General features: G+C 53.0%; 7 protein-coding genes across 7 annotated transcripts; 4 read left to right on the top strand and 3 right to left on the bottom strand.

The window, feature by feature from the left end:
- Nucleotides 1–1,931: 1,931 nt before the first annotated feature.
- On the bottom strand, nucleotides 1,932–2,481 carry RPS10A (40S ribosomal protein eS10; the record flags this gene model as incomplete). Its single annotated transcript, XM_014689625.2, has 2 exons — nucleotides 1,932–2,348; nucleotides 2,443–2,481. The coding sequence occupies 2 exons, from the start codon at nucleotides 2,479–2,481 to the stop codon at nucleotides 1,932–1,934; spliced, it is 456 nt and encodes a 151-aa protein (XP_014545111.2).
- Nucleotides 2,482–2,813: 332 nt separating this feature from the next.
- sde2 (Telomere maintenance protein SDE2) lies at nucleotides 2,814–3,662 on the top strand (the record flags this gene model as incomplete). The annotated part of the gene is made up of 1 exon (XM_014689624.1): nucleotides 2,814–3,662. The coding sequence occupies one exon, from the start codon at nucleotides 2,814–2,816 to the stop codon at nucleotides 3,660–3,662; it is 849 nt and encodes a 282-aa protein (XP_014545110.1).
- Nucleotides 3,663–4,020: 358 nt separating this feature from the next.
- Nucleotides 4,021–4,578, bottom strand: cox12 (Cytochrome c oxidase subunit 12; the record flags this gene model as incomplete). The annotated part of the gene is made up of 5 exons (XM_014689623.1): nucleotides 4,021–4,055; nucleotides 4,113–4,176; nucleotides 4,242–4,354; nucleotides 4,408–4,455; nucleotides 4,524–4,578. The coding sequence occupies 5 exons, from the start codon at nucleotides 4,576–4,578 to the stop codon at nucleotides 4,021–4,023; spliced, it is 315 nt and encodes a 104-aa protein (XP_014545109.1).
- A 320-nt stretch (nucleotides 4,579–4,898) lies between these two features.
- Nucleotides 4,899–5,389, top strand: G6M90_00g050010 (uncharacterized protein; the record flags this gene model as incomplete). Its single annotated transcript, XM_014689622.2, has 4 exons — nucleotides 4,899–4,961; nucleotides 5,020–5,035; nucleotides 5,127–5,189; nucleotides 5,256–5,389. The coding sequence occupies 4 exons, from the start codon at nucleotides 4,899–4,901 to the stop codon at nucleotides 5,387–5,389; spliced, it is 276 nt and encodes a 91-aa protein (XP_014545108.2).
- Nucleotides 5,390–5,658: 269 nt separating this feature from the next.
- Ppie (Peptidyl-prolyl cis-trans isomerase E) lies at nucleotides 5,659–6,181 on the bottom strand (the record flags this gene model as incomplete). Its single annotated transcript, XM_014689621.1, has 2 exons — nucleotides 5,659–5,796; nucleotides 5,861–6,181. The coding sequence occupies 2 exons, from the start codon at nucleotides 6,179–6,181 to the stop codon at nucleotides 5,659–5,661; spliced, it is 459 nt and encodes a 152-aa protein (XP_014545107.1).
- Nucleotides 6,182–6,685: 504 nt separating this feature from the next.
- sec31 (Protein transport protein sec31) lies at nucleotides 6,686–10,542 on the top strand (the record flags this gene model as incomplete). Its single annotated transcript, XM_014689620.1, has 3 exons — nucleotides 6,686–6,894; nucleotides 6,953–10,445; nucleotides 10,498–10,542. The coding sequence occupies 3 exons, from the start codon at nucleotides 6,686–6,688 to the stop codon at nucleotides 10,540–10,542; spliced, it is 3,747 nt and encodes a 1,248-aa protein (XP_014545106.1).
- Nucleotides 10,543–11,917: 1,375 nt separating this feature from the next.
- snu66 (U4/U6.U5 tri-snRNP-associated protein snu66) lies at nucleotides 11,918–13,864 on the top strand (the record flags this gene model as incomplete). Its single annotated transcript, XM_014689619.1, has 1 exon — nucleotides 11,918–13,864. The coding sequence occupies one exon, from the start codon at nucleotides 11,918–11,920 to the stop codon at nucleotides 13,862–13,864; it is 1,947 nt and encodes a 648-aa protein (XP_014545105.1).
- Nucleotides 13,865–13,899: the final 35 nt, after the last annotated feature.

Raw genomic sequence — 13,899 nt, 5'->3', positions numbered from 1 at the left:
AAGCAAGACCATTGAACACACCGGCGTGGGCGTCAGAAGCGACCCTTGGCGACCTTTTCCCCTCCCACGCTGCTCCTCGGAGCAACATGCTCGCCCATTGAATTTCGAATGTCACTCATCGGTCCCGGCTGGCACCTCTTGGTCTTATCCCCTGGCCGGGGCGGCTGTGACCCCTGCCGGATTGCTGGCGACCGATGCTTTAGCTCCTCTCGCCCATCTGCCGAGACTCAACATCTGATGCTGCGCATGTGCAGACTTGGGACGAAGCAATGGGTCCCTTCTTTCTCGTTGTCTGTCTGTCAACAATGCTGAATTTTATGCGGAATTCGCCCTTTGATTAAATTGTACATTGCGCTTACTGTCAGCCCAGTTTCGCATGGAGCAACTCCGTGCTCGGGGCGAGGCGTCAGGATGAGCTGAGGTCTGGTGGTTGCGTCGCCGGATTTCGGGCCACCATGCATCGGACAGCACAAGGCGGAGAACACCAGACGCAACGCCAGCCGGTCGGCGCCTGCCCCCCTAGTAGACGCGGCGATCTGCTCAAGGCACAGACACAGACGTCTTACATTGACCTATTATGGTGATGCAGCAAGTCCAACGGCGGGGCCGGACGCTCATCCAATATCTTGCCGCCCGCCTTGTTCAATCTTCTCCCGTTCCCATTGACAGCTGAGCACCCACCGCCATGTTCTTGTTTTGCTCGCGGGTGAAGCGTCCCGCATCCGCAGCCGGGGAGGTCCTTTGGAGTCTATGGGCGCAGGCATCAGACAATACAGCCTGCCATTGTGAAAAGGTTGGTGACCTATCACTGCTTGCCGTGGCTTGCAGTTGTGCAGGAGACACCGCCATTTGACGCGTCATGTGACGCCGAGATGCTTGTCTTGTGTTGCGTGAAGAATCTAGACGATACAAGGATGTTTTTTTCTCTCACCACTAGATGTGTACGGAGCATTGCCAACCATCGGCCGTCGTGGACGTTGTAGCCCGGTGGACAGCACTGACATTTTGTGAGGAATCCCATATCCCCGCTGCTCGGGCTACAGATGGTACTCCGTACGGAGTTGGGCAATTCGCGAGCTGCCGCTTTCCCGGTGAAGATCTATCCTGGCCCAATGCCGTGCCGTAAAGGTCTGGTCGTTTCTTAGCCAATGTGTTGAGGAACATGCCGCCCGGGGGAGAGGCGAGAGACATCCGATGTGTACAGAGTAGTTTGAGCAGGTCATTATGCGGACGAGGCATCGCAAGGGCGTCACGACAGCAGTAAGAGGAACATTGCTGCACGTATCGTATAGTATGTGACCTTTTTTGTTTCGTAGGCTTACTGGGGATGCGTGTTGCTTTCCACAAAACCAAGAGTTGCTTATTAGCAGTCGGGCGATATTCTCCCTCCGCTACTCCCCATGGGCCAACAGGACAAAATTGCGTCATGTTACCCTTTGAAATGCAGCAACTACGCTTTTGTGCACATAGTTGGACCAAGTCACATTATAGGGATAGATCATCAATATATGTCGCAAGCATTTGTCTCATTGACTGCATATAAGTGACCCTGATGCAAATAATTTCCGAGGATCTAACCCCTCCAAAAACTCCCACCGTGTGTCCCCTACTCAGCCCGGTAGTCTCCCGAAAAAATGGGAACTCTCATGGTAAGAAGTGTTGTGTGGTCCTCCATTTCGTAGAGTTACATGTTTTCGATACCCTTATTCCCGTTTTTGTCTTTGTGTGCTGCCACGCATCTCGAAAACCTCTTTTATTTTACTTTAAATAAACTCGGTTCGTTTAAGAGGGGGGAGCAGCTCGGCCACGACCGGCACCACCACGGCTAGTATTTCCACGTTAGTACACAAATTTTGATGGCAAATCGACCACTGCCTCATCTCCATAGTCGCCGCGGGGAGACTCGTTCTCCATTGGGTACAAGTAGGGACTCACAATTGAGGAGCGAATTCACCAGGAGCACCGCCCTCCTTGCCCTCACCAGCATCACGTCGTCGGTATCCACCCTCACGGTCACCACGGTCACCGCCACGGCCACGGCCGAATGGTCGTCGCTGGCGCTCTTCCTCACCAAGCATGCCGCGGGGAGGAGCGTGCGATCGCTGCTGCTTGATGTGGGTGGCGGGCACAATCTCGGCGGGCAGGTGAAGCCATTCGCGCAGGTAGTCGAGGCCCTCGGGGGTCAAGGTGTAGTAGTAGTACTGCCAAGAGAACTGGGTCTTGACATAGCCGCGGGAGTTGAGAGACTGGCAAGCCTTGATAACGAACAGGTTCTTGGTGTCGATGTCGGGGTGCTTGGGAAGGTTGAAGTCCTTCTGGGCCACGAGGACACCCTCGCGAAAGAGGTACTGGTCATCGGATATTTTGTCAGTTACACATGCAATCTCTTTGAGCGCCTGCGTAGGTTTCGCTGGGTTCTGGCAGGCTGTCGGTTCAATTTACCTCGTGGATCTTCTTGCGGTCGGCCTTGGGAATCAACATCGTGGCGGTTTCTTGGTGAGGTCGATGTTGAAGAAGCGCAGAATTTCGGTGCGAAGATGCCTGGGCTCAAAATGGATAACTTTTGTGGGCGTAAACCCTACGAGAAATTCGAACCTAGCGAGTGGGGTGGCTTGTGTGCTGTGGCTGCGTCACGTGAGATAAGATACTATTCTTACAGCTGTGGCTGGTGTTTAAACCTTGGCCACCCCAACACAAAAGAGAAGGTCGTATGCGTCAACGAGAGACGCCAAACTATCCGTCCTCTCCCTCATCACAAATCCATTTCTCAAGAAAATTTCAGTTCAGGAGACGATTTCTCACATCAAATCACAATGGCTCCTCAAAATCTCAACGTCCTCATAACCACCTTTGGTGGTCTTGGACTTCCATCTACTCTGGTGGTTCCGGTCCCACCTTCAACAACAATTACAGAACTCCGCGAGGAAATCTATGAGCGCCTCCCAACCACAGACACCAGACTCATCATTACAACCATCTCAAATAGACAACTACCAGAAGTCTCCCAGGCGCCCATCTCTGCATATCTGTCCAGCAGCCAGGATGAGTTTCTGTCCTTGCGACTGGCTGTTCCCTTATGCGGTGGCAAGGGTGGTTTCGGCTCTCAGCTACGCGCCGCCGGTGGGCGCATGTCATCGCGAAAGAAGAAGAACCAAGAAGACCACGGATCTAGCCGCAACCTTGACGGCCGCAGACTTCGCACTGTCAACGAAGCAAAGGCTCTTGCAGAATACCTCGCCATCAAACCTGATATGGATCGCCAGGAAAAAGAAAAGCGAAAGGAGCGCTGGGAACAAATCGTCCAGATTTCTGAAGAGAAACAACACCAAATCAGAAATGGCGGCCAAGGCCGACTCGAGGGAAAGTGGGTTGAAGACAAGGAGGAGTACAGAGAGAAGACACGCGACGCAGTTCTCGCCGCGATGAAGAGTGGCAGCTATAGAGACAACCTTCTCAGCACCTCGCATGGCTCAGCATCAAGTGAGCAACCGGAAGCGCTATCAAATTCTGAAGACGACGCAAAGTCAAACTCAAAAGAGTCGTCTTCATCCGACGAGGCAGATGAGCCAGCAAAGACGCCGGCTCGAACTTTTTTTGGTTTTGACGAGGACGATGAATTTATGAGTTCATCCGACGAGGAGGAGGCTCAAAGCAAGGAATAATGATGGACAGGGTAATCATGAGGTGGAATTTACAAGAGGGATATTCAGCAATGGAGTTTTATTCATTTTGGGGAATCACGGCGTTTTCTGCCCCGAAATCAGGCGGGGGGCATTGGTATTTTCTCGGGGCGACATTCACAAAGTCAAAAATTGACTCAATACAAAGGGTTTAAGGGTTTTTAACGTCACGACCATCACTTGTGCAACACATCAAACGTGTCCAAAAGGCTGTTTCTCAATTGACGTCACCGTAATCACGGCTGTAGAACCGAGTTTCCCGAGTAATACACTTGCAGCATAGCTGCTACTCCATCCTCTATCAACACCAATTATCATTTACACCGCCACTGATGAAAACTTACGCGTCCAGCTTGACGGGGAAGTTGGAAGCCTCTGTGGACAAATCCATTAGCCTTGTGAAAACTTTGGCATGGCTGTGACAACACTCACCTCGCTGCTCATCCCATCGCTGATACCATCCAGAGGGGCACAAGCTTCGGTAAGCCAGCCAAAACTACCGCATAATTAGTAAACTCTGTGCTCTAGAATTCGCAAACACACTCAAATCTACTGTCGTACCTGACGGCAAGGAGCAAAGTCCTCCCCCTTGGCAATGATGCACTTGTGGTAGTCGACGTAGTTCTGCCAGCAGTGCTTGGTCTGGTTCACGTTAGGAAAGCGAGCGTCGGTGCCTATGGGGAAGTTTCGCGTCAGTATTCGGAAGCAGAATTCGACGCAATTGAACTGTTCGCCGAGTCGCGCACGAGGATTTCATCGGGTTGGAGCTTACCGGCTGCGGAATTGTTAGCCTCGGGTCAGGATCAGACCATGAATTTTAGGGGAGGGATTATCGGCACATACTAGTAACGAACTTGAAGGGCTTGGTGACAAGCTCCTGACCATCTTCTTCAGCCATGGCGACTTGTTTCGATTGATGCTTCCAAGGACAGGGCAAGTTTGACGCGGGGGTGGGCGATTGAACTCGAGCACTTGGTGGTGAGATTGATGCGGTTGACGTTCTCGGTTTGGAATCAGATGTTCCGGTATTGGTGGCTCAATTTGTGCCTCAGGCCCGCCAACCAATGGGGTAAGGCAACCACAACCGACCAGTGGGCCGATGGGCAATTGCAACACCAGATGCTCGGCAACCTCTGAAGCACCACCCAAAGAACGACAATTTTGTCAGTTGCTTCACACCACGTCCGCTTCTATACAGACCAATCTCCTCTCTTCAAGATGCGTACCACCGCCGCCCTCCGAATGTTCCGCCCCACGGCCCGCATGATGCGACCGGTTCCCGTGAGTCCGTCGTGAATGAGCACTGCCTGAGATGGAGCTAACGATGGTGATTTTACAGAAGGAAGACCAGGCCGGTACGTGCCGAACGACTCCGTTCTAGCTGACTGGAAGCTCTTTGAACGAATCTTCGTCATGATGCTCCGCAGCATGCTAATTGATTCCAAGGCCACACCGTCTCCCAACGACTGCGCAAGCTCAAGCAGATTCCCGCTGAGTTAATTCCTCTCGGTACGTACATACCTCGGTCGGCATGTACCTACACACATAGCTTGTTAATCTAATCGATGACATTAGCCGCCGTCGTTGGCTTCGCCATCTTTGCTGCTGGTTACTCGAGTGTGCGAAAATTCGTGGTCGACAAGAACCTCCGACTCGCCAGACAGGGACCTGGAGGCCGTGCTGTTGATCACCAAGATGAGCACCACTAAATGTTACCGGACAAATAGGGCCGGAGGATTTCATTTTGTTTGCGGATGGCAAAACATTTGTACATGTCAACATAGGAAAAAACAGCTCTTTAATTGAGACCTGCCTTGAGAGCTCTTCGTTTTCTTCACTTTGTGTCTCCCTGTTGCTCAGAATAGAGTACCGATTTTCTTGAGATACTACATTCACCCTTTCCGTAAAACACCATCGCTATGCAATTATCCTCCCTTTAATAAAACAATGTGACAACTGGAATAGCCGTGATAAATCCTCACACTGGTTTCGGCCCAGCTACATCCAACCCTTCCAAACCTTGCATAGGATCGGCTGCGGAACTATTGGCAGCTAGTTCATCACCTCCCAAAGCTCCAGTCTGTTCTTCCGCGGCATGCTCCGCCAACCAACCTTCCTATTCGCAAAGTGTTAACATGGGTATCTTTTCTGTGGACTAAGTCTGGAGGGGGGTGACGAACCTGTTCCCAGACGGCTTTCCTGCTGCCTAGGCCTTCATCCGCGCTCTTGGGGGCTTTTGCATGGGATACTTTTAAGATTTTGCCAAAGAACTCTGACTGGTCCATATTATCGATGGCTTCTTTGGCATCTTCTGGGTCCTCGTATTCAACGTATGCAAAGCCACGGTGAGCATCCGTAGACTTTCGTGAGTCGGGCTTGGGAAGCTGCACCTCAACGATTTCTCCAAATGGAATAAAAGCATCGAGTAAGTGAGTTGTGGTCACGACAGATGACAGACCGCCCACAAACACCGTGGCTTTCCAGCGAGCAGCCTCTGACATGTTGACACGGTATCGGAACAATACAAAATGGCTTAGGCCCTCTTCTTTTCAGGCCGTCTTTTTAAAAGAAATTATGTAGCCCGATGAAGTAGCTTTGATGCTCAAGCTCTTATTGGCCTGCTAACTGAGGCTGTCCTGAGCAAAAACTACCTACCTAGGTAGGTATGTAGTGCATACACCCAAAATATCACGTGACTTTCCACACTACCCCTGTTATCCTGGCGTCTCAATCCAGGGAGGCACGGACGTGTCCCTCGTTGGGAGCTCAGGAGGGTCCCATATAATCGTCGAGCCTGCAATCTGGCATCATATTCGTGACTTACATGCCATTGCGCCAGCTCCCAATTCCTCACTCTGGTATTTATCTCCTGCAACAGGCTCTTCGGCCCTACTTGTCTAATTCGAAACTCATAGGCTGGAATTTTAGCTACAGGAAGTTGAAATTCGAATCGAATCGCCGGGCCTCGTCTTGGCTCTCTTTGGTCGTGTTTATCCCCCGCCACCATGGTGCGCCTTCGAGAAGTGCCACGAACGGCTACCTTTGCCTGGTCTCCGGGCTCAGGAAAGCCTCTCCTGGTGACTGGTACTCGTGCCGGTGCGGTGGACGCTGATTTCTCAGATGAAAGCAAATTAGAGCTATGGGATCTTTCCCTGGATGATCAACTGCAAGGGTTGGAGCTCCAGCCATTAGCCAGCATCACCACCGAGTCTAGGTATGACGCGATAGTTTTCAACAGAGGGATCTGCTAAACTGACAAAAAATTGTGCTAGATTTTATGACATTGCCTGGGGATCTGCGGATTCCGACCATCCAAAGGGTATCATTGCCGGCGCACTCGAGAATGGTTCCCTCGAGCTCTGGGACGCCGCGAAGCTTGAGGCTGGTGCTCCTGATGCGCTCATCTCACAGACCAACAAGCACACTGGTGCCATCAAGGCTCTGCAGTTCAATCCTCTAAAACCACACATTCTGGCTACCGGCGGAGCCAAGGGCGAGCTGTACATATTCGATGTCAACGACATTGAGAACCCCTTCAGACTGGGCAACGTTGCTGCTCGATCTGACGATATTGAATGCCTGGCTTGGAACCGAAAAGTGTCACACATCTTGGCCACTGGCGGGGCCGGAGGCTTTGTAACGGTATGGGATCTGAAGACGAAGAAGGCTTCACTCACTCTCAACAACAACCGAAAGGCCGTAAGCGCCATTGCTTGGGATCCGAACAACTCCACCAAGCTCCTGACAGCCACCCCCGATGACAATACGCCAGTCTTGCTGTTGTGGGACTTGCGCAACTCCAATGCCCCCGAGAGGACTCTTCAGGGCCATGAACAGGGCATTCTGTCGCTTTCATGGTGCAGCCAAGACAGCGACTTGCTTCTGTCTTCTGGTAAAGATAACCGCACGCTAGTCTGGAATCCTCAAACGGGCGACAAGTACGGCGAGCTGCCCGAGATGACAAACTGGACTTTCCAGACTCGGTTCAATCCTCACAACCCCAACCTGTCTGCCACGGCCAGCTTCGACGGCAAGATCACCATCCAGACCCTGCAGAACACCAACCCAGACACGTCCCAGACCCCAGCGGAGAAGAACTTGGATGGCGAGGAATTCTTCCGAGCCGCCCAGACGCAGCCGCAGGGCGCATCTTGGTCTCTCAATAAGGCACCCAACTGGTTCGAACGCCCCGTTGGTGCTACGTTTGCGTTTGGCGGAAAGATTGTCATCTTCAAGGCCAACCCATCGCAGCCTGGACAGAAGCGTTCCTCCAAGATTGCCATTGCCAAGTTCTCTGCTGATGCTGATGTCTCTGACGCAAGCGCAAAGTTCCAGACCGCACTCGAATCCGGCGATGTTGCCGCTATTTGTGAAGAGCGTGCTTCGCAGGCTCACACCGAGGAAGAGAAGGCTGACTGGAAAGTAATCGAGACGCTTGCTGGAGACAACCCTCGAGGACAGATTGTTGAATATCTTGGTCTCCAGGAGAATGAGCTTGTCAATGGTGAATCAAAGGCTGACGCCGACGCCGATGAGAAAAAGACTGATTCCAAGGCTGACGAAGAGGGCGAGCAAAAGAGCAAGGAAGTTTCCGATTTCTTTGGTGGAGATGAGGGTGATGATTTCCTGTCGAGTGTTGCAGCTACCAAGGGAGCCAAGACTGACAACCCGTTCCACCTGTTCTCTGATGGTGACACTTCTGTTGAAAAGAATATCACCAAAGCGTTGATGTTGGGTGACTTTGCCAAAGCCACCGACATCTGTCTCAAGGAGCAGAGAATTGCAGACGCCTTCTTGATTGCCAACTGCGGTGGCCAGGAGCTCGTCGACAAGGTCCAGACCGCTTACCTTTCCCAAAAGAGCGGCATGCCTAGCTACCTGCGTCTATTGGGATCTGTCATTGCGAAGAATCTCTGGGATGTAGTTTATAACGCCGACCTTGAGAACTGGAAAGAAACCATGGCAATTGTCTGCACCTTTTCAGATCCGACCGAGTTCCCTGACCTTTGCGAAGCTCTGGGCGACCGAATCCAGGATGGCGGCTCGAGAAAGGATGCATCTTTTTGCTATCTTGTTGGCTCAAAGCTGGAAAAGGTTGTGTCCATCTGGGTCGCTGAACTCGAGGAAGCTGAAAAGGCCGGTATGAAGGAGGCTACTGGTGGCTCGACTTTCTCTGTCCACGCTAAATCCCTACAGAACTTCATTGAAAAGGTGACTGTATTCCGACAGGTCACCAAATTCCAGGATAGTGAACAAAGCCAGACTTCTGACTGGAAGTTGGCAACCTTGTACGACAAGTACACTGAGTATGCTGATATCCTCGCCAGCCATGGCCAGCTGGAAGTTGCGCAGAAGTATCTCGATCTCTTGCCATCCAGCTACCCTGCCGCTGAAATTGCTAGAAACCGTGTCAAGCTGGCGACCAAGAAGCCTGCTGCGCAAGCTGCGACGCGCCAAACCACCACCAGACAGGCCACGTCCAGCACAGCAAGCAGGGTGCAGCAGCCTACCCTTGGTTATGGTACACCTCAGCCAGCTACGACCGGGTCGCCTGCGAACCCTTATGGCGGCCTTGGCCAGCCGCACGCTCCCGTCACTCAGACACAGCAGTATCCGCCACAAAACCAGTATCAACCTCAGGGTTATCAACCTTCTATGGGATACCAACCTACTACTCAGCCCGCTTATGGGGGAGGTATGGTGCCTCCACCACCTATGGCAGGCGGCCCTCCTCGAAGCTCTTCGTCCACGCCCTCTGCCCCCCCTCCGAACAGAGCTAAAAGCGCGGAGAACTGGAATGACGTCCCTCTGGTGACCAAGGCCATGCCTAGGAGATCTACACCCGTTGCTCCCATTACTTCGCCCTTCCCTGGATCGACAAGTCCAACTGCAGGCTCCAGTGCGCCCCCGACTGGACCTCCTCCGCCTGGTGGTTACGGACATGCAACATCAGCGGTACCACCTCCTCCTAGGGGTGCGGCTCCTCCTCGAGTGCAGTCGCCGCTGACGGGGCAGACTCATGGCATCCCTCCTCCCAGGCCGTCATCAACCGCCAACCAGTACGCACCTCCTGCACCACAGCCCGGTGCCGTTCCGTCGCCAGTTCCCCAGGTTGTCCCTCGAACAGCATCTCCTTATAATGCTCCCCCTGCTGGCGCACCTCCATCAAACAGATATGCTCCCAGCCCGGCTGCCCAGCGGCCCAACCAGCCTCCTACGTCGGCCATGCCTCCCCCTCCCTCCGCCGGCAGCCGACCACCACCTCCAGCAAACCCCTACGGAGCGCCTCCTCAACAGACACCTTCGCCAGGCCAGTATGCTCCGTCGCCATACGCTCCCCAGCAAGGTCAGGCGGCTGGCCCCCCTCCTGCCGGTCGTCCTCCGTCTGGACCACCACCTTCCAACCTCCCACAGGCTACACCGCCGCCTCCCAAGGCCGCCGCGCCTCCAGCAAAGGCCAAGCATCCCGCCGGCGACCGTTCGCACATCCCGGCTCATGCTCAGCGTTTAGTTGACGTTCTGAGCCAAGACATGCAGCGCGTTGCGGCCAAGGCGCCTGCCACCTTTGCTGCCCAGGTCAACGACACGCAAAAGCGACTGAATCTGTTATTTGATCATCTCAACAACGAAGAGCTCGTTCAGCCGGCCACTATTGACCAGCTCACACAATTGGCAGACTCTATTCAAGCAAAGGACTATGCCGCGGCGCAGAAGCTGCAAGTTGAGATTCAGAGAGACAAAACTGAAGAGTGCGGCAACTGGATGGTATGTATGCCCGGTAGCAGAACATCATGGAGTGTGTACTAACTGTTGATAGGTCGGTGTCAAGCGTCTCATTAGCATGAGCAAGGCTACTCCCTAGTAAGATTGAATAATATGTGGTTGGCATTCGGTAGTAGCTATTATGAGTGGATTGCCTGGACAAGTGGAAGCTGCGCTTGAAAATTTCAGTCAATGTGGCAAAATGCGATTGGAGGCATAGTCATGGGGATAGATGAAATATATTTCGCCATTCTAGAATGGTATTGCTATGTTCAAGTATTCCAAACGTAGCCAACCTTGTCCGGCTCTTGGTTTGTTGTAAAATAAAAGTATAGATTTTGCTCACACGGGTCACAGCGTAGCAGAAGCCGTGTAGAAACTCGATTAGCTCTGATATCTGTACAGTTGGGAGCTCGAGTTGTATGTTCGAGGTCTCAAGTATGTGATTCTGGTAAGCTACTACGGAGTAACATGCCTGCTGTTTGACAGCCCTTGTCTCGCAGAACGTGAGCGCACCTAGCAAAAAGAGTGAGCCCGCCGAGCAATTCACATCAGAAGGGCCAGGATGGGCGTGCGCCTGTCGAATTCGGGGCACATGGAATGATGCGCTTTTAGTGCAATATAGGCTTTACGAGAAATCTCAGGGCCGTGTCAGACGCGTTCACCCTGGGGATTGATTGCTCGGCATTATTTTGCTAAGCACACGTGCAGGGAGTATTTGCGAGTACTTCATTTGGGCTTAGCACGAAGAAAATTACATTATCTACGACAAGACAGGCGAGAAAGGTCTTCGGGATTCGATGCGACAAAGGCGGTGGCAATAGAGCCTGTGTGATGCTCTCGGCGGGTTCGAAGCAGACGGATCCTCAAACCAACGTGTGCACCTCCAGGCCGCAAAAAACTTCTCACCCAGCAGAAACATGCACAAAGAATGTAGGCGATATGGTTTGCCTCAACCTCACCGACCGACGGTCTCGGAAAAGAGGGGTGGAATATAAAGCCTTTGGCAACCACGCGGCTCAGGTAGTCTTTCGACAACCGAACAGCGCAGCGGTAGTCTTTCTTGGACCTGTCGATAGGACATTGACACCATAACAAGTTGATGGCTCCGTAGGGTTATCGAGCTGCACAGCAATCAACCTTGGACTCCCGTAGAAGCAAGGGACTGCCGGGCACAGATCCGTGGTTGAGAAGAAGAAGAAAAAGATGTGAAGCAAAGAAATTTTGGGCCTTGATAAAGGTGCTTGGGAACTTTTTTGTGGGTCCGGTCACGTGGAAGGTAGAACGCATTGGTTGGCCGGCTTCTGTGAGGTTGATGTCCCGGACCCAGATCCCTCCAATTGTCAGACCTTGAACTTTGTTCGGAGTAGCTTTGTATCAGATGGTTGCTCTGCGCCACTGTCATAAGTTGATTGTTGCGGTTCAGCTGCGTTTATAATTCGTTTTTCACACAGCTGCATCAGAAAATTGATACCATGGACGCCGCCACGATCGAAGAAACCAACCGCATCAGGGTGTCATTGGGCATGAAGCCTTTGCCTGTCCCAGGTGCTGCCATACAATCCGACCCATCTTCCAGATCCAGGGACGAGGAGGCAGCAAGCACGCTCGAAAGTCGACAAGCTGAGTCGTATGAAAACTATAAGAAGCACCAAGAGGCGGCGGCTGCAAAAAAGAAGCGTGAAGACAGAGCAGCCGCCATTCGAAAGGCTCGCGATGAAGCTCAGCGCCTCGCAGTCATGGAAGGCAAGGGCCTCGGCGAGGAGGACGCCAAGAAGGGCGATGTCGACGCCAAGGCATGGCTGATGGGTCAGAAGAAGAGACAAAAGAAGATTGACAAGGCGAGAAAACTAGAGGCAGAGCTTGCTGCAGCCGAAGCCGAAGCAGCTGCCGCTGTTCAGTACACTTCCAAGGATCTTGCTGGTATCAAAGTCGCACACGATACATCCGATTTCCTCGGTGGGGAAGATCAGGTTCTCACGCTAAAAGATACCACGATTGAAGAGAATGAGGAAGAAGGCGACGAGCTCGAGAATCTGGGGGTGCGTGAGCAGGAAAAGCTAGGCGAGAGGCTCGATCTCAAGAAGAGGAGACCGGGATACGACCCTAATGACGACGAGGAAGGCCAGGGTGGAATCCTGGCTCAGTACGACGACGAGATTTACGGAAAGAAGGGCAAGAAATTCACGCTCGACGGAAGTGGGACAATTGCAGAGCTCGCTGATATCCTTGGCCAGCCAGCCCCGAAGGCAGGTAAAGCCACCATCAGCCTTGACGACATTATTGGCGATGCGCCCATGTCTTCCGACTACCTCGCCCCTTCAGAAATCAAAGTAAAGAAGCCCAAGAAGAAGAAATCCAAGGGCACGAGACAAAAGCAATACGACGATGACGATATTTTCCCTCTTGAAACCCAACAAGACAGCAATGCCATGGATGTGGACACCAAAGAGAGCAACAGCAAGAAGCGAAAAGCTGAATCGGATACATTTGTAGACGATGACGACCTTCAGGCCTCATTAGCACTGCAAAGAAAGAGCGCTCTGAAAAAGAGAAAGAAGGCTAGACCGGAGGACATTGCAAAGCAGCTCAAAGAGGAAGATGACGAGGCAGAGCAGCAGACAAACGGCACCGGCGAAAGCACGGGCCTAGTCATTGGAGAGATTTCAGAATTCGTGTCTGGCTTGAGCAAACGAGACGACGAGGAAGAGAAGAAGCCAAGACGGCACAAAACTCAAACCCAAAGTCCAGGTCTGCCAGAGGACCACCCTATGGAGAATGGCGAGCACGAAGAGCAACCTGCAATCAAGGAGGAATCCGCACCGCCCCAAGCACCAGAAGAAGAAACGGGCGTCGAGGAAGAAAAGGCCATTGGCGCCGGCATGGGCGTGGCCCTTTCCCTCCTCCGCGAGCGCGGGCTCATCGAGGAATCCCGCGACTCCGACTACGAGGCCTTACGCGCTCGAGAGGAGTTCCTCGCCCGCAAACGCATCCTCGAGGAAGAGCTCGACGAGCAGACGCGGCAGCAGCGCGAGCGTGACCGGGCCTCGGGACGCCTAGACCGCATGACGGTCCGCGAGCGCGAAGACTGGGCCCGCCAGCAAAACATGTGGCGAGACCAACAGCAGTCCCGGCGCATGGCGGAGCTGTTTTCCGATACCTACAAGCCCAACGTCGAGCTCAAGTACACGGACGAGCACGGCCGCTCGCTCGACCAAAAGGAGGCCTTCAAGCACCTGAGTCACCAGTTCCACGGAAAGGGCAGCGGAAAGGGCAAGACGGAGAAGCGCCTCAAAAAGATTGAGGATGAGAAGAGACGAGAGGCTCAGAGTCTGTTCGACGCCGGCAGGGACGGCGGCATGAGCGCCGCCACGGCGCAGCAGCTGAAGAAGAGACGGGAGGCAGGCGTACGACTTGGCTGAACTTTGACTTATTGTATAACAGGCACGACTTCCTC

This window comes from Metarhizium brunneum, chromosome 2, assembly GCF_013426205.1.
Source record: "Metarhizium brunneum chromosome 2, complete sequence".
Lineage (NCBI taxonomy): Eukaryota > Fungi > Ascomycota > Sordariomycetes > Hypocreales > Clavicipitaceae > Metarhizium > Metarhizium brunneum.
The sequence above is the reverse complement of the archived record's forward strand: the minus strand, read 5'-3'. Positions and strand labels throughout refer to the sequence as shown.